This window comes from Rhinolophus hipposideros (genome assembly GCF_964194185.1).
Source record: "Rhinolophus hipposideros genome assembly, chromosome: 21".
Lineage (NCBI taxonomy): Eukaryota > Metazoa > Chordata > Mammalia > Chiroptera > Rhinolophidae > Rhinolophus > Rhinolophus hipposideros.
Window position 1 is genome coordinate 18,238,757 of NC_138067.1, and position 19,950 is coordinate 18,258,706.

The 19,950-nt window shown below is 39.9% G+C and overlaps 1 protein-coding gene across 2 annotated transcripts in view; it reads left to right on the forward strand.

Moving 5' to 3' along the window:
• TANGO6 (transport and golgi organization 6 homolog) overlaps positions 1-19,950 on the forward strand; it is a gene marked incomplete at its 5' end in the record, with an annotated part of 142,882 nt that overhangs the window by 91,532 nt on the left and 31,400 nt on the right. For both annotated transcript variants that reach the window (XR_013992125.1, XM_081031006.1), the window contains one exon: positions 11,711-11,862. Coding sequence is in view for 1 of the 2 variants with exons in the window: in XM_081031006.1 (XP_080887132.1) it covers positions 11,711-11,862 (152 nt within the window). The remainder of the gene's footprint in view (positions 1-11,710; positions 11,863-19,950) is intronic.

Consider the following 19,950-nt stretch of genomic DNA (forward strand, 5'->3'; position numbering starts at 1 on the left):
TTTATATATTGTCCATGGCTGCTTTTGCCCTAAGCTAAGTTGAATAGTTAAAACAGAAATTGTGTGAAATTTCCCTCAAAGCCAAAGTATTTACTGTTTGACTCTTTACAGAAAAAGTCTGCTGACTCTATTCTATGGTAACCAACCGCACCTCATTGCTTACTTTTCAGGGGAGTTTCTTTAGAAGTTACTCATGTTTCCAAATCATTCTTAAGTCCTTTTCCTCCCAAATCAAGCTTAACAGCAGAAACCTTACCTTTTATAATTAGATCTCTTTAAATAGATTTCAGTAGGTATTTCTTTTCTGAAAAATCACCAGCTGAAGACTCATTAGCTCAGGAGATGTAGGATGCCATTAGCAGAGGGTCCTTTCTTTAACGATAACAATTACATTGAGTGTTTCAGTGTTTAATTCTGCTGTTATTTTTATTTTCAGTGACTTCTTCATACCTTTGTCTTCTCATTTCACTCCCTGGTTCCAATTTAGAGTAAATTAAAGCATGAATTTGGGTTCTTCAATGTGTTTGTGAAAGAACACAGGACCGGGAAGCACCTGATTTTCTTTTTTCTTTGCAAGTTTTGAAATAGAGTTTGCATTCATTTTGACTTATGGACTTGAAAGAGAGTCTACCAGCCACTAACTGAAATATAATATTTCCTTTAGAAAGAAATTGTACCTCAACTTTCCTTTTGCTGGACCTGATCTAGTAGAGATTGATTTCATAACACTTGAGGGATATTGTGTTAATGACTTAAACATGAGTTTATATTCTTAGGCTACAGGCTTCTTGATTTGTGTTTGTCAATATTATGAGGCCAACTAACTCTTGGGCATGCTTTAACGGGTTTGAACATTTATGTAGCAAATTAAATTAATTAAGTCACTGGAATGGTTGTGATACTTTCAAGATTACAAAATTGTAAAGAGTCTCCTTCATTTAAAACATCGAGTTTTTTTTCCCCTTCTTTCATCTTTTAAAACAACTTACCATAAACCTGGAACCTTTCCTTCCTTGTGATCACATTTCTGGGCTTTACTTTGTTAATTCTACCCTTCAAGAAAATTCCACCATGTTTCTGAAGTCTGTTACTGTCTCAAGCACACTTTTCAGGAGAACTAATCTGTTTGTCTTGTTAGTAACACACTAGGGTAGATAGAGTCAGTTATTGCAGATTTTCCTTGTAGGGTGACTTTGTGTAAACTAGAAAGTTTATACGTTGGTAATCCAATCTTGGAGTTCAATGAGCTGTAGAGATGGAATGAGTAACCTAAGTTAATACCTAACTATGGAAGCCTTGGCATCCAGTTTCAAACTGTTTCTATTTGTGTTACTTTAGTTCATTGAGTTGCCAAAAATCCATTGGTACAAAGCATTTCCTGTACATTGTTTTACTTTGTCCAAAAGATATTTATCTATGGTTCTTATTTGCACATCTCTGTTGTTTGAAGACGCGGAAAAACATTCTTTTGCAAGTTGAAGTGTAAAGTAGGGTCTCTATCTCTCCTTTCAGTGCCCCTCACTTATCTCTTTTTTTCTTCTCCCCTCCCATTTAAAACTTCCCTTTACAGGTCCTTCCTTACCCAGGCTTGACCATCACTAGAAAGTAATCAAATTTCAGAGATTATCACACCTTCAAATTCCTTCCCAGCTTGTAAAAAAGAGGAAGCACGTATATTAACATTTACTAAGGGGTGGATGACAGCCTCCTATTGTGCTGCCCTTCTTGGGATGATTTTGTATTTTTAATAAGGAGACTATTTAGTCCAAAGAAATAAAATTCTAATGATTAAATAGACTCGGAGGCAATACAGTTTGCTAATGGAAGAAATATTTGGAGGCAAGAAGGTCTCTCTGGCTCTCTAAAACATACCTGGTATGTCACTTGCACCAACAATTGTCCCACTAACAAGTTTGTTTTTGTTTAATACCTTGTCTCATAAGGATCTTCGCAGGGTTACATCTAAGCTTATCAGAATCTGTCTATACACAATGTGCGTCTCAATCATCCCTGCTTATGTGGTCTGTGAGATGAGGAATAATGAAACCAGAACCGGGAAAGAGAGGACTAAGAGCCCCTGAAACTCATAGCTCTGGGTCACAATAACAATATGAATGTGACACCAAAAACAGGCCATCAACAATTAGCCTTAAGGAGAAAAGTAGGTCCTGACATGTAGACACCAGTAGGGGGAAATCTATCCAGGGGCTACCAACATTCTTGCTCCGTGACTACTGTGACCTGCCTCTCTGGCAAGTCCCATCAAGACCAGAAGATGGCTTTGACTCCAACACTCTGCAATGACCTAATATGTGCATCAAGTGTACGGATTTAGCAGCTTTCACAAGGCCATTTATCAGTCGTTTCCTACTCTTAGGAAATCAGAAGTGTTCAGCTCTGTTCATTTTGAAAATAGTAAAGAAGAGGGGAATTTTTTTGTTCTCTTCTTCAGGCTAGAATTCATAGGATTCCAGCCCTTAAACAAGAAGATTAACAATTCTGTTTTTTGCCCAGGGACCAGAAGAACTTATTCCCATTCTGCCCTATTGCTTATGCACTGTTTTAAGACATGTCACTGGCTTCTTTCCACCCATGCCTTATAAGTTTAAACAGAGAAAGATGAAAATTGCAAGGACCATGAAATGTCAGAGATGTGGGGGAATCATTTGGCCTCGTTTATGTCCTTTGTTTTAGAACGGAAATTCCTGCTGATTTTAATAGAGAGCCAAGTAAGTGTCCTGATAGCAGTAGAAAGAGCCCTCTGCCTGGGAGACAAAAGCCTGGTCTGTCTTACAGTAGCTGTGTGACCTGGGATTGGCCTCTTTTAAATTTTACTTTCCTCATTTATAATACAGAGTTAATAATATTTTTTTCTACCTACCTTCAATTCTTGGGAGGCCAAATAAGATAATAGTCACACAAGTGCTTTGCAGATAAAGAGGCTTACAAATGCACACTGCATTGCTTTATTCCACAGCATTTCATGTCTGGGCTGTGCTGTAGCTACGTATTTATCTTAACTAAAATCTCTCCCTTGTTCATAAAGGGCTATGAGGAGAAGGGAAACTGAAATCAGAAAAGAGATGATTTCCCCAGTTACATGGGAAATTCAAGGCTGAAACGTAATTGTTAATAGATCAAAATTTACCTATGAATTTTTTAATGATGAATTTTATAAAAAATTAATTGCATTTAAATTATTTAATTCTATAAATGGCTTTTGGAGAGGAAATCCTGCCTGTCAGTATCTGCCATGTCAATCTAATTTCCTTCTGACCTTGACAGAAATTATAATCTCTGTTGACTCTGGTCCACACATGACAATAAATTGTACTTGTTACATGTTACAAGAAACCAGTCATTCTTCTACTGGATTTCTTTAAGGAGTGAAGCAGAGTTCTAGGCCCTGAAATTCAGGAAAAATGAATAGATGTTAGCAAGGACATAGAAGGGTACCGTATTCTGTCTATATTTCGGCTCCTGTTTCCTCATTGACTGGGTCAGCAGAGATATGTCTATGAGGGTGTGTGGCTCTCCATGATGTCACCCCTAGGGATCTAGTCACTTGAGCTCCCAAATAAATGGGAATCCAAGATGGGAGGAAATGTCATTCTTCTGGATCCCTTTTTTCAGTAACTAATTTAGTGAAGTCAAGTGTGTGTTATATCATTTAATCTTTTTGTACATTTGCTCATTTTTCTCCCCCAAATACCTAATATCAAAAACAAAGTACAGAAAGTACTGCCTTGGAGAAAGGAAGAGCATACTTGAAATGGTTAGATTACACAGGGGATTTAACACTGTAATTGAGATCTCCATCTCTGCTTGAGTCTGGTCCATAGAGGAAATGAAATAAAGAGCAAAAGCCCCCCTTTTTTTTATTTGGACATAATAAGGCTGGAGCACAAAGGTTTTTAAATATTGACAGTAGGTCTTAACTATCCCTGGATTCATGTTTGTCAAGTGTGGTTTGGTGCAGCCATTCCTATAGATGGGATGTTGGACCAAATGGCTATGACTATGTGTAAGGACCTCCGAGTCTAAATCTTAAATATTTTCTTGACTCTTTTAAGAGACTTTACATAGATATATTTAATGAAGCAATGGATTTAGAAGGTTTTTTTAAATGTTACCCAGTAAACTACTAGCTCTGAAATAGTAAAGACTGAAATTTTTTTTTGGCACCATCTTTTACTGACAATAAGGAAGTGAAGAGCTGGCAGAAGCAGTGCCATTCACAGAGTAGTGGGAAAGCTCTGGGTTCTGCTTGACTGGTAGTCAAGGACCCAGTTCCTGTAGTGGGCATGTCACCAAAGAATCCGGATGTTGAGGGGAGCAGCCATTGTGAGTTGTCTGTGAGATTCGTCCCCAAGCCTTTGGTTTCTGAGCTTTTGGAAGGCAGAGGTATGTTTCATGTCAGATTCTACCTACACACATATACCTCTTCTCTTATTTACCATACAATTCACCCATTCACAATGTGTAATTCAGTTTTTTTTGTATATTCACAAGGTTGTGCAAACATCACCATAATCAATTTTAGGACATTTTCATCACCCCAAAAGAAACCCTCTACTCATTACCAGTCAGACTAATTTACTTTCTGTCTCTAAGGATTTACTTATTGTGAGCATTTTCTATACGTGAAATTACGCAACATGTGGTTTTCTGGGTTGTTTTTTGGTGGGTTTTTTTTTTTTTTTTTTTTTTAGTGACTGGCTTCTTTCACTTAACATAGTGTTTTCAAAGTTCATCTATGTTGCAGTATGTATCAGTACCTCATTTCTTTTTATTACCAAATAATATTCCATTATATGGCTAGACCAGCATTTTAAATCAGCTGTACCAGATGACTATACCAAAGGGCACACTGCTAGATGAATATGATCAGAAATAGGAAGGATCAAATTACAGAGGGCATGAAATTAAAGATGTTAACAATAGGAAACCGATAATACAAAATGGTACCGCCACCTTGGTAGCCAGTTTGGCAGTTTCATGTAAAATTAAATATATTCTTCCCATATGATCCAGCAATCATGCGCCTTAATATTTACCTAAATGAGTTGAAAATTTGTATCTGCACGAAAACCTGCATATGATTGTTCATAGCAGCTTTGTTCATAATTACCAAAACTTGGAAGCAAGATATCCTTCAGCAGGTAAATGGATAATACATTGTGGTACATCCAGACAACAGAATATTTTTCAGCACATAAAAGAAAAAAGAAATGAGCTGTCCAACCATGGAAAGGCATGGAGAAACCTCAAATGTGTATTACTAAGTGAAAGAAACCAATCTGAAGAGTCTACATACCATATGATTCCAACGACAGTTGATCCTTGAACAACACGGGTTCGAACTGCACAGGTCCACTGATAGGTGGATTTTTTCGATAAATACTGTAAATGTATTTTCCTTATGCTTTTCTTAATAACATTTCTTTTTTCTGGCTTACTTTACTGTAAGAATACGGTGTATAATACATATATAAAATACATGTTAATTGACTATTTATGTTATTGGTAAGGCTTCCAGTCAACAGTAAGCCTTTAGTAAAGTTTTTGAGTCAGAAGTTATACACGGATTTTCAACTGGTGGACGTGGGTGGTCAATGCCTCTAACCTCCATGTTCACAGGTCAACTGTGTATGACATTCTGGAAAAGGCAAAACTATGGAGACAGTAAGAAGATCAGTGGTTGTCAGGAGTGAGCTGGGAGGGAGGAATAAATATGCAGAGCACAGAGGATTTTTAAGGCAGTGAAACTATTCTGTGTGGTAACTACAGTGGTGGATACATATCCTTACACATTTGTCAACCCATGCACTGTACCACACCAGAGTGAACCTGAATGTAAATTGTAGGCTTTGGGTGATAATGACGTGTCAGTGTAAGTCCAGCAATTAAAACATATATAGTCTCCGGTGCAGGATATTGGGGGAAGGGAGGTGCAGGGGGTACATGGGAACTCTGTATTTTCTGCTCAGTTTTGCTGTGAACTTAAAACTGCTCTTAAAAATGAAGTCTTTTTTTTTTTTTAAAGCATTATCAGTTTCCAGTTGTTTAAATCCTTAACTTCATGCCTTCTGTGATTTGACCCTGGGTATTTCTGATCATTTTACCTTTTAGTGCACCTGTTGTTACAGTCACCTTGTATAGCTGTTTTCTAAAGAAAGCCATCTGTTTTATTCTCTCTCTGCCCACCTTGCCTTCACGACTCTGCTGACACAGTTCCATCTATCTGGAGTATCACATCTATGAAAATCCTTCAAGATTCAGTTTAGGTGCCACTTCCTCCATGATGTCTTCCCCAAAGAGGATAAATATCACCTGGTTTATTGCTCTTATGCCACTGGGTGTACCTCTAGCTTCCTAGAAGTAAGGACAGAATCTCCTTCATCTCTAAATCTCTAGTGCCCCACGAAGTTCCTTGCACATGAAACGTTTTTATCAAATTGGCTAACTGGAAGGATGTTTCTCAAACTGAAGTCTGGAGATCAAATTTCATGGATTTTAGGGGTCTGTGAATTCTCTAATAGAATTTTTTAAGTGTCGTGTTCTTATTTTAATGAGAATTCTGTATCACTTGTATCCACATTATAATCACATTGCACTGCACAATTTCAGGGCTCATGTTTGTGTTTGAGAAACATTGGACTAAAACATTACTCAGAACGTGTGTAACCTTCTGATTATGGAGGAGTGCTGGGTGTAAGTGATCATTTGATCTTTGGAAAGTATAATTGGTTTTACCCAGCAGCACTTTAACTATCAGGATAGGATACCTCTTAGTTATTTCCTGTTGGTAGGTACCATGTTTCCCTGAAAATAAGGCTTAGCCAGATAATGAGCTCTAATGCGTCTTTTAGAGCAAAAATTAAGACCCAAGATTTTATATCATATCATATATCATATCATATTATATTATATAAGACCCGGTTTTATAGTAAGATAATACTGAGTCTTTTTTTTTTTTTTAAGATATTATTGGGGAAGGGGAACAGGACTTTATTGGGGAACAGTGTGTACTTCCAGGAACTTTTGCCAAGTCAAGTTGTTGTCCTTTCAGTCTTAGTTGTGAAGGGCGCAGCTCAGCTCCAGGTCCAGTTGCCTGTTGCTAGTTGCAGGGGGCGCAGCCCACCATCCTTTGCGGGAGTCGAACCGGCAACCTTGTGGTTGAGAGGCTGCACTCCAACCAACTGAGCCATTCGGGAGACAGCTCAGCTCAGGGTGCTGTGTTCAATCTTAGTTGCAGGGGGCACTGCCCATCATCCCTTGCAGGACTTGAGAAATTGAACTGGCAACCTTGTGGTTGAGAGCCCACTGGCCCATGTGGGAATTGAACCGGCAGCCTTCGGAGTTAGGAGCACAGATCTCTAACTGCCTGAGCCACTGGGCCGGCCAATACTGAGTCTTATATTAATGTTTGCTCTAAAAGACACATTAGAGTTGATTGGCTAGGTCTTATTTTTTGGGGAAACACAGTAGAAGAGAATAGTTAAGAATGATTTTATCTGTATTCACTTTTTTTTTTAAGGAGGGCGCAGCTCATTCCTGTGGGGATCGAACTAGTAACCTTGGTGTTATTAGCACCACTCTCTAACCAACTGAGCTAACTGGCCAACCCCTGTATTCACTTCTATGTCTCAAAGATGAAAAAAAAAGGAGGGAAGGGAGTGACGAGAAAAGGACTAGAGGGGCTCCCAGACATTAATAATAGAGTTTTGAATGGATGGTGTAAGGATTTGGCCAGGGGTGGAATTTTCTTTCTCACTCTATTTTTCTTGATTTCATTTTTATGACCTGTTTCAGTGAACTAGGAGAATGGTTGAACCCTTGAAATCAGCTGGTCTCCTGACTCCAAAAGTTTAATTGGGTGTTAATTCAGATTTTATAGCGGCCGTTCCACTATGTAAGTCACCTCAGATCCTTTATGGAAGAAGATGAGATCTGACAAATGAATCTATCAATCTAGATTTCAGAGTACCATTGTAAAGCTTGATAAAAATCTTCCAAATCCTAATTTGTTAACAGAATCATCTCACATATACCGTAATTGATACAAGCAAGTCATAGGCAGGTTAAAATTTTTCAGCTTTCTCTTTCACTATGCACTTGATTTTCCACCTTCCAAAGTAAGTCATCTTTATCAAGTTTGTTCAAACAAACCTAGATCCTTCACTTGCTTCCTTGAACATACAGCTATTTGCTTCCCAGTAAGGTTGATTTTTGCTGACATCCTGAGAAGAATATGAAGGATGCAGATAGCCAGGTGTTGTCATCATTGCTCAGAGTAGAAGTCATTAATGCTGAACTGACTAGCATCGACTTGAGTCAAGTTTCTAGAAGTGGACTTGGATTTACTACGTTCATTTCCCTGAAGCTGTTTAGAAATCCTGAGGAAAATCTCTAACTTCAGTTCCATGGGTATCTCTAAGTCTACATATTGTAGTCTGTGGTGAGTACGTTCTGAAAATGATGATAAGGGAATTCAGAAATCAATACCATTTTTTGTAAAGGCCATATAATATGCATAATTTTAAGAAGACAACTCAACAGGTTGGTAGTGAATGTTGGCCCTTGTCAGGGAGCAAGTGTGTACCATCTTCAGACAAAAGGTGAATAAGGAGCTTGGAATCTAATAAGTTTCAGAGAAGTTTCTACTGAAGCAATAACAACATTTCATCTGGATAAAGAAAAATACAAAAAAAAAGCAAAACCAAAAAAAAAAAAAAAAAAAGAAACTAAACCAAAACAAGGAGTGGATGGGATAATTGAGGTTTTGTTTCTTAATCAGAAACTAAGGAATAGTAGTGGGTGTCCTGGAGCCCGAGGTTTTAGTTCATAATGAAGTGGATTAGTCAATAGTTGCGTAATATACTCAACGTTATAGCCCCTTCACATGAGCTACTGTCCTTACTCACCTTTTTTTTTAATAGGTTGGCAGACGTATAAAGATGACTTAGCTCTTTGGGAAAGTCATATATATTATAAGATATTTTAAGAGTCATGCTCTATATGAGGCTATAAGAGTCATGCTCTATCTGATATTATAAGAGTCATGCTCCATATGAGGCTGTTGTACCAATTAAAATTGAAATTAGAAGAAAGAAAATTATTGGGTTTAATTTTTTTTTTTATTGTATGTTAGTTATAAGACTGACTTTTGAACCCTTTATAAAACATATACAGTCTTAAATTCCTTTGTTTTGGCAAATCTAATTTTTCTGGCTTTGTACAGATAGTCATAGAACTGACACAGGCGTACTCTATAATTTTAAAGAACATCCCAGTTTTCATATTATATCAGTTAGAATGCTTTTGGCTGCAGGTACAGCGATTCCCAACTCAGCTGGCTTAACCAATAGGGAATACGTCACTGCACATGAGAAAAAGTCCAGGACTAATTAATTGTTTGGCTCCATGACATCTTTTTCATCTTTCTGCTCTGCCAGCTGCATCCTCTGATCCCTCATGGTTTTAAGTTGACTATAGCAACTCTAAGGTGTCGTATCCTTAACATAACCAGAGGCAAAACATTTTCTTAGAGTCTTCTAGCAGATTTTTCTTCACACCTCATTGTCCACATTGGGTCACATGACCATACCTAAATCATTTAAGGCAAGAGGATATGTCCACTATGATGATTCACTTAGACCAGTGAAGATCTTAACCTGAATCACATGGTTGGTGGTTAGTGCTGGGGCAAGTGGATACTTAAAATTAGAGTGTGATTTGCAAGAAAGAATGGAAGAATACCAATGAGATGTACACAACAAAATTTGACATATAGGGATCCTTAAAGCTCAAATTAAGAACGCTTTATGTAGTATCTTTAAGCTGTATGCCTGTATCAAATCGCAGCCCTGGAAGCTATGTTCTCTGACTACGTGCATTCATTTTGTTCTGCCTAGATAACCCCCATCCTGGAGACTGGGATCCAGTACAGTCTTAAGAAACCAGCCACACAGCATGGTAGGAGCTAGGGGAACAGAGAATTAATCAAAGGCTAGCAGAGCTGCCAGGAATTGGGGGCAGAGCTGTAAATCCCCAAAGAACAAGTTTGAGCAAAGGTATAACAAATCTAGGCTGTGTATGTGAAGTGTAAGGGAGAATATGATGGCAGGGCACTCTGAGCAATGCAGAGCAGATGCAGTGAGTGTTCCAGCTCTTCATTCCAATGTCTGGAAAACAAGGCCACAAGTGGGCCCAGAGCGTGCTCCTGGGTACAGTGCAGGGTTCCCGAGATGCTGATCTTCCCACTGGCTCTTCTAGGTTTTTAGGTGTACTTAGGGATGGTGCTGGTGGAGCATGCAGTGAAATGGATGCTTGTTTGGAAAGTAGTAATGAAGCTGGGGGCAGGGCAGGAATTTACATAAATGGAACTTTAAGTTGTGGTTTTATGTAATGGTATGCCCTTGGCTTCTATTGTGGCCCAGTATAAGAAACAGCCATATGATTTCTACATTGAATACAAAACTTCTGTTGTTCATTCTGCTCTTCACTTTCCTCCTAGGACTTCACGTGACTTGTTCCTTCAGGTCTTCTCTGAGAGCTTTTCCCTAAGCCCTCACCCCTGGCTCTCAGTCCCACCCTCACCCCACCCCACCTTCCTTCTTTTTCTTCATTGCACTATTGCTGCTGGAAGATGTATTTACTGTTTATTGTCTTTCTCCCCGACTAGAAGGAGGCTTCATGAATATGGGAACTTTGCTTTCTAGTTCATGCTATAGTATCTCCAGTACTGAGAACATATTTTTTTAATGCATTTGTATATTTAATATACATATTTAAATCTGTACATTTGGTTTGCTAATAGTGAGAGAAGTCGTTTATTGTGCATTTTTACAAACAAATGGTATGATGCTGGTTCTATTAGTTTCTGTTGCTTAACAGTGTCTTAAGGAGACCTCTCTATATTAGTGCATGCAATTCTTTCATGTTCTTTTTAATGACTACACAGTATTCCATAATATGTGTGGTTATTTAACCACTTCCATATTAGTTAATGTTCAATTTATTTCTTCTCATTTTCACTATTATAATTCTGCAGGAAAATCTTTTTTAATAAATTATTTTTTTAATCTGCAGTAAAATATGCAGATATTCTTGTTCATATATGTGACTACCTCTCTAAGATTGATATTCAGAAGTGCAATCTAAGAGTAGGCACAAAGTCCCCTCTTTTCTGTTCTGAAAAAAAGGCTATGGCTCAGTCACCATGGATTCAATTTCTGCAATATATGTTAATGTTAACTGGGCAGGGGATGAGTCTTAGAACTTCATATGTATATTAGGAACTGGGAGCATTTTGGAGGAATTACTTCTTTATCTTTTTCTTATATGGAAAATACATTGTGTTCCTGACTTTAAGGGAAAACTAACAGACTTCCTGCTCCTCCCTCTTTCAAGTGACTGAGATTAATGACATCAGGCTCTCTAAACAACCTCTGCTTGACTCTGTGATGACATTAACTAGTCCATCGAAACCATTCTTGTCAAGGTCAAAGGTGACCTGACTGTTACTCGATCTAATGGCCAATTAATTATTAGTCTTCTTCCTACCTGAGCATAGTTTTTAATGGTTATGCAACTACTTTGAAAAGTATAAAACACCATGCAATGTGCCACAATAATACCGTTTTTCCTTGTTTAAGAAGTTAACAATTTGCTTGAAGAGATTTTGATTTCTTCCCTTTTTCTGTAGGGGATATGGTCTCAAAGTACCGAGAACCTTTGATCCACACCTTCCTGAGGGGAGCGAGAGATCCCGACAGTGCTCACAGGGCCAGCAGCTTATCCAACCTTGGAGAACTGTGCCAGAGGCTGGACTTTCTCCTGGGCTCCGTGGTTCATGAGGTACAGCACTTTGATTCCTTTCTCTAAAGCTTGTTTTCACTTGGACCTGTGATACAGCTTGGGATGGGGAGTTAGGAAATCTGTGTTTATTTTTCAAGATCAGGTAAGTCTTTAACCTTCCTCAGCCTCACTAGTCTGACATATATATTGAAAATTATATTAGTAAGGATTTTTTAATTACAAGTGACAGGAAGTCATCTTAACCTACGTTAAGCATTAAAAGAGGATTTATTAAAAGATTCCAAAGTAATCAATAGAGTTGAAGAAACTTTGAGGAAGGACAGGTGAAACTTTACCTGAGTCTCTGGGCCATCTGTGAGTTTCCTATCTGTTCACAGAAAAATCTCAGGCAAATACACTAATTGGCCCTCTTTGGTCATACGTGCCCTGTGTTCAGAGGAACAGGGTCATTTATCAGAAAAGACTAAGCTCCGTGTGTTGTTCACCACTTTACACCCAGTGCCCGGTGCAGAGCAGGTAAAGGAGAAATGAGCAGCCCAAATAATTTCAGAGTGTACAAGTTAATGAAACGTACGTCTTGTTGCTCATTTGTGTATTGCTCTATGAATATCTTCCTCTGGCCCCTTAAATTTTATCTTTGCCCTTGTGTTTATTTAGTCATCAATAAATTAATGTATATCTTTAATGGATATCTACTGTGCGTTAGCATGCTGCTATTTAGAGATGATGATGGGCGGAAAAGACGACTTAACATGTGGCCAGGAATCTGTTTCTGACCAATGCACTTGATCATCTTAAATCTTTTTTGAAAGAAGATGGCTTATAAGTTATAAATATGTAAATAAAGTGTAATTTATACTGCCTTTTAATTTATAAGAGACAAGATTTCTCATATAACATAGCATGTAACTTTATAAAAACAAAAACTTGGAAAAGGGTATCACTGGTTTCTTTTACAGTGTCAATATTCTAGGGCTGACCATGTTGAACATCAAATCTTAGGAAGTACTCACTGAGAAGGAATTTTCTTCCAAGTCTGATGATTGTGCCTTATCAGTAAACAGAGAAACACACTCATGGATGTATACATACACTTACATTTATGGTATTGCCTGATTCCTGATTTATATGCTTCATTTTATTGATTATAAAGGCAACCTTATCATTAAATTCCGACTTAGGATTTTAAGAAAGTTATTCATCAGTCATTTCCTCTCCTTAATTCTTCCTTGAGGGACATACCCCTATGCCCAATTGTTTGTATCTTTTTTTTAATAACATAGAAACAATGGTTATTACTGACTTAAAACCTTCAGTTGCTCTAATACACATGAACCATCAGGCACCTGACCTTTACTTGTTTTGGATGGCACTTAGCAAATCTCTTGTTCTTTAGTAATATTAACTTGTAACATGTAAGAGGGCCTTCGCAGGACTATTTAGTTACATCAGCTAAAGATTTAAGCCTAGTATAACTTTTCTGGGTCAAATACTGAAATGGTCCCCACATTTTTTTTCTCTGTTTACTTGGTTTCTTCACGACTCAACCTAAACTGAACCATAAACCATGAACTGAAACAAACTCTTGGACTATGATATGAACCAAACCCAAATATTATTTTTAATAACTGCTTTATAGAGATAGAAGTTACATACCATACAACTCACCCATTTAAAGGGTACAATTTTGTGGTTTTTAATATATTCACAGAGTTGTGTAAGCGTCACAAATTTTTTTAAAATTTTTTTTAATTTATTAGGGTGACAATTGTTAATGAAATTACATCATTTCAGGTGTACAATTCTGTATTACATCATTTATAAATCCCATTGTGTGTTCACCACCCAGAGTCAGTTCTCCTTCCATCACCATATATTTGATCCCATAAATTTTTTTTTAACATAGCCTTGAGCTGAATAAAAGTTTCCACCGTATCTCCCAAGCAGTTCAGCTCAGACTTGACAGGATCCCATACATTTTCTAAAGACAACCCAGACAGAGTTTGGACATCATGGCCTTTTCTGAACCCCAAAACTGAGACCATATTTCTTTTTGAGTCCTCAGACTCTTCTTCCCTTTCTCTCTTAAGGAAAACTGTAGCATACTGGTGGCATATGATTTCCTATTGAAAGTGTGGGAGAAATTTCTTGGTTTGGTTAATTAGAAAGATTAAGCTAAAGCAGGTTTTGTAACATTCAAGAAGTGTCATCTTTCTGTAGGCCCACCTCACCTGTTGAAAGAGAACCAGAGAGGCCCAGCTCCACCACCTACTTACCTGTGTTCACCTGAGCAGAGAACTTAGAAAATGGGATTAAAATACCTACAGTGCAGAATTGTTAAAAAGATCTAGAGATAATGTATCTGTGGAAAAGAAGAAAAAGTAGAGAAGGCTGATCAGAATTATACTGTTATGTAAAGGAGAGATTGCAGTAACTAGGGTATTCAAGTGAGCCTTACTGAGAAGGTGACATGTGAGTAAAGAAATTTTAGTTTTCTATATTAAAATTTTTCTTTAAGGAGCATTTTGGTTATTTAAAGTGGGCTGAGGATAACAGTGATGAGGATGAGTAGCAAGGGAATGGGAAGAACAGGGGTAACCAATGTCCTTCAGATGTTCTCAGTCGTACATTTACCAAACACCTCCAATGTGCCAGGCCCTTTGTTAGCGGCCAGGAATTCAAAATCCTGTAAGATACCACCTTGCCTTCTAGGCATGGGCAACTTGGTAGGAGACTCAGACATCAATGATTGCAATTCTAGTCCATGGGGCTAGGTGCTGTGGGAGCACATTTTAGGAGCCCCTCAGTCAGGTTGGGGTGCTGACAAAGATATCATGGAGCTAAATCTGAGGAACAAGTAGATGTCGGGTAGCCCAAGAAGGTGAAGGTGAGAATTTCAGTAGAGGGAGCAGCGTATGTAAAAGCACAGCCGTGTGGGAGAGCCTGGCAGGTTGGAAGAACTATAGGAAGATCCAAAAGGCTAGAGGGAACGGGTAGGGGCAGGAAGTTCGTTGTTGTCAGAGCCGAGGCAAAAGAGGCGGCAGGGCACACATCATGAAGGGCCTGTTAGCTTTACGACTTCCTGGTTCACAGAAGGAATGGAGCGTCGCTTATGAAGCCTTCAGAAATGTAGTATGAATACTAGGTAGTAGGCTGTTTGCTCCCCATATGTGCTAACACAAAGAGAGAGCCCTTCCTTTTATTTCAACTTTAAAATCAATGTGAGGAGTTGCAGCTCTGGGGAACCCCTTGTCCACTGTCCCTGCCCCACTTGTAGAGACCTGGACGCTGTGACATCAATCCCAGTAGTGTTTCGGATCATTAATGAATTGTGAGCACGACAAGGGCAGAACCAATCTTTATTCACTTTTGTACCCCTAGCTCCTGTCACAGTGCTTGGCATATAGTGGGTACTCAGTAAGCGTTTGGTCATTAATGTTAAAGGGACAGGAGAGTAAGGCTTATTTGGGAAGACTTGTTCCTACATATTTTTAAAGTAGTAATAATAACAAGCACTTAATACTCTTCTCAGTGCCTTACATATGTCAACTGCCCCAATCCTCACAGGAGAAATTGAGGCACAGAGAAATTAGATAAGTTGCCAAAGTCATGCCTATAGGAAGTGGCAAGGCTGGGATTTGAATGCAGGCAGTCACTTCCTGAAATCCGTGCTCTTAACCACTCCTCCGTATTGTCTCTCAGTAAATGTTTTCAGTTTGTTTATAAGATGACTTTTGTGGCCTAGACAAGGAAGAGACTTGCTATATGAGAAAAGCTACTGACAGGAAGGGTCATGTAGCTCCCCGTCTTAATAGCACTTCCTTTGGCAGTGAAACTTCAGAAGGCAATCTATTCCCTATGATTTGAAAAACCAGGTATTTCCATCCCACATAATTTCTGTCTCTTCTTTTTAGATGTTCCTTCTTATATAGCATCCCACACTTGCCATGTCATCAGTGCTAGGCCAGCTGCCTTGGGTGGACTACAAGTTTGAACCTGATTGGACACCTGAAAGTCATAGTATTTCATCTATCCAGTCCTCCTGTAGGCAGACTGCTCTTGTCTGTTCACATAGAAAAAAGTGAGCTATTTGGCAAGGCTCTAAGTAGTTCTTCATCCATTTGTTTATTTATTCAACAAATATTTAGTGAGCACTTATTGTGCCCCAGTTATGGGTCTGCAACCACACCATGTGCTGGGTGGTGGGGATCGAGCTCTAAATGCAACAAAGTTCCTGTTCTCATGGAGCTGGCATCCTAGAGAGGAGGGTTAGGTAACAAACAAGCAAGCATGTAAACAGGTATATACTGTGGTCAGATGGAGTAAGTGCTAAGGAGATAACTCTAGTAAGGTAAGGGGCAAGAAGGGAGCCTGTTCTTGTATGTGAACTTGGATGACCAGGGAAAGCTTCACTGATGAGTGACATTTGAGCTGAGCTCTGAAGGGAGTAAGGATCGACCCAGCCAGATGCTTGTGCAGAAAGCATTCCAGGCAGAGGGAGCAGTAAGTAGAGGCCCTGAGGTAGGTGCATGCTTGACTTGCTAAGGAAAGAGCAAGGCCTGAGTGAAGAAGGGAAGGGAAGGAATCAGAGCTGGTGGAAGTCCAGGTGGGGCCTTGGAAGGACACTGGCTTCCACTGTGAATGAGATGGAAAGCCAAAGCAGAAGAATGAAAGGATCTAATTTATTTTAAAAGCTTATTGTATCCTCCTCTATGACAGTTCTTTCAGTGTCCCATGAAAGCTCTGGAAGTCTTTTGTAGTCTCAAAAATGCTTAGTCCCAGTGTGTGCTGGCGGAGAAGGAACTTTAACTTTGGGCAAACTTGTTTTTGGCTGCAAACTGAAGGAATTCTCCTTCCTGAGCATTTGTCATGTGCCAGGTATGTTAGAGGACACAGATAAAAGACTCAATCGCTTCCTCCAGGGAAATCTCAGTGGAGTGTGAAATACCAAGGAATAAATAGACAGTAAACTCGAGTGATGTCACAGAACCAGCACAAGGTGCTGAGGGAACATGGATCTGGGACCTTCAGTTAGACTTGTCAGGGCAGCAAGGAAGTTCCATTGATTAAGTGTTAGCCAGGCAGAGAAAGAGGAGAAGTGTAATCTGTTTTGATATAAAATGGAACAAACTAGCCTCTATGAGGTCTTCTCACACGATCTGATCTGGGGACCGCAGCTACAGCCCTTAGGCATCTGAGGAACGTGGTCTTACCTGTTGGGTGGTCCAGACCTGTGCTGTGACAGTGCTCGCTGCTAGGGAAGGAACATAAAAGATAGGATCAACTCTTCTACGTTCTCTGTACTGGGAATTCAGGTTTTTCCTCCCTGTTGATGTCAAGATTTAACCTGTTTGGAGAGCATTATTATTTTCCCCCAATTTCTTCTTCTTCCCAAGAGCTGTGTTGCTTGAAACCAAATCTTGATAGGCTCTTTCATCTTTATCACTCTCTCTGAGACGTAAATATGATTTAAGTGACCACAATGAGAGACCCATCCTCAGTGCAGCAAATAAGATATGCCCCAGATGACAAGTGAAGGAGCAGTCCACTTCAGATGTGGCGCCCACAAACCTGAACTTGGAGGTCTGGTGCAAAGCTATCACGTCTGATCCCATTGACAGATCTGAATTGATTACCAGTTTCCCACAATCAGTGAAGTTTTCTAAGTGACAGGCGTGTGCAGTTTGAGGGTGCAGAAATAGACCCCTGAGATGAGGATTCAGGTGGATGTCCTCGAGGAAGCTGAAGTAGCCACCACGGTTCTCTTTCCTGGCAGGGAAACGAGCAAGCCGAGCACGTAAGAATTAAAGACCACACTGCCTTCACTGCTAAGGTTTCTTAGTTTACACACTAGAAGGCCAGATGGTCTAGTTTCAGACAAGTTAGCATACGTTGGAAAACTGAAATCATACATTCGTGATACATAGCTTAACTCTAGTACCTCTCTTCTGGAATTTTCCAAGGGTTTTTGTTTTGTTTGGCTTGGTAGTCTTGCCATTTGTGTTATCTCTATTTACATAGTTCTGGGTATACTTGGTGTGTGCCAGCTGTTTGAGGAGTGATGTTTTTCCTTACTTCTGTTGGCTCCTATCAAGTGTTAAATTGCTTGAAGTGTCCTGTAGTGTTTCCAAAGCAATCATGATCTTTCTCTGTGTCTGGCTTTCAGAAGTGGATACAATTTGCATAATGTAGCCAGTGAAGAAAAAGCCTTACATAGGATGGTTTATTAAAATAACTACATTGACCCTCAGGGCAGGCGACATGAAGATCACATAGAATGGGTTTCTGCCCTCTGGGGGGACTTAAAAACAGAGTAGAAATATCACACCAATTCATAAATTAGTAAAGACCTTACATCATCTATCTATTTACCAAGGCTTTTAGGGGTGGAAGGCGATGCTGAGTACGTCCTTGGGGCTGGAGGCCAGAGACACTCGCCATGGGAGTGACTTGTTCCAAGTGGACAGGTGAGAGTGGCCATGCATCCTCCCTGCTTCGAATTTTCTTTTTTTTTTTAAGAAAAACCTTTTATTATCATATGGTGACCAACCTTCTTCTTTTTTTTTCCCCCCCAAAGATTTTATTGGGGAAGAGGAACAGGACTTTATTGGGGAACAGTGTGTACTTCCAGGACTTTTTCCCAAGTCAAGTTGTTGTCCTTTCAGTCTTAGTTGTGGAAGGCACAGCTGAGCTCCAGGTCCAGTTCCCGTTGCTAGTTGCAGGGGGCACAGCCCACCCTCCCTTGCGGGACTCGAGGAATCGAACTGGCACCCTTGTGGTTGAGAGCCCGCGCTCCAACCAACTGAGCCATCCGGGAGGCAGCTCAGCCCAAGGTGCTGTGTTCAATCTTAGTTGCAGGGGGTGGAGCCCACCATCTCTTGTGGGACTTTGAACCGGCAACCTGTGGTTGAGAGCCCACTGGCCCATGTCGGAATCGAACCAGCAGCCTTCAGAGTTAGGAGCACGGAGCTCCAACTGCCTGAGCCACCGGGCTGGCCCCCTGCTTTGAGTTTTTGATAAAGGGTCTATCCCACCGGCCTGCAGAAGAGTAACATTAGATGTTGGTTATGGGAGCTTGACTCGAAAAGAAGGCTGTTTTTACCTCTTGATACCTATAAGATCATATTAAAATTCTGATGCCTTTAAAATATTTTGCGTAACCAACCATTATACATTTCACAGGACTTTGTTTTTGTGGCAGAAGTACTGAGAAAAGTTCATGAACACTTTTCTGTTCATAGGACTCTTCCCGATTGTCCTGGATGGGCGATTGCAGATGGACTTGGTATAGTCTGGTGCAGAAATCACTAACAGCCTGTAGCAAGCAGGAAACCATTCCAGCTGATCTCAGCCAGACTTGTAATAACCAGCCCTTCTCTAGTCATACCTTCAAGGGGGCCCAGGGATTCAAGAACGAGTCTAGCAGGGGAAGCCCTTTTCCAGCCAGGATGCCTCTGCCTATTCCAACTATGGAATAAGTGTCCGAAAGATAGAGCAGGTCTTATCCTGAGAGCTGAGGCAGAAACATGGTCCACTCAGCATAATGTAGGAGAACAGAGGTGGCAAAGCTGGATGCCAGCAGGGTTCTAGGCCAGGAAGCCTTGGTCCACCAAACATGGAAACATGGGCCCCAAACTAAACCTAGAGGGAAGCAGGCAGAAAAAGGCTTGGGAGCATCTGCACATTACATGGCCCTGTGCTGGCTTTCACACTTTAGTTATCAGACTGAATAAGCTAAACTTTCATGTGTCAAGAAGAACTCAGACCTAGCTCTAACTTGTTTCCCTGATTTCAGCTCTTACCTTGTAAATACTAAGCCTGGAAGTGGAGGTAGCTATTATACTGTTGCCTGTTTGGAGGGCGCCCAAGGAATTCCTCCTAGGATCGAAATACTTCCCCTGTTAATGCCAGAGGCATGGAAGCCACTGATGGCCTTGAGTCAGGGTGTCCCAGGTCAAAAGAGAAGCAGTTTGCTGGGTCTTATTGAAAAACAGCCCCCAAAGAGTTGAGCTTTTCTGAGCTTTCCTTTTATTTGTAAGTTGTAAGTTTATTTAATCGATGTGCAGCTTGATTAAGTGCCAGAGCATCACAGATGCAATTACATTTAAGAACAAGCTACTTCTTCTC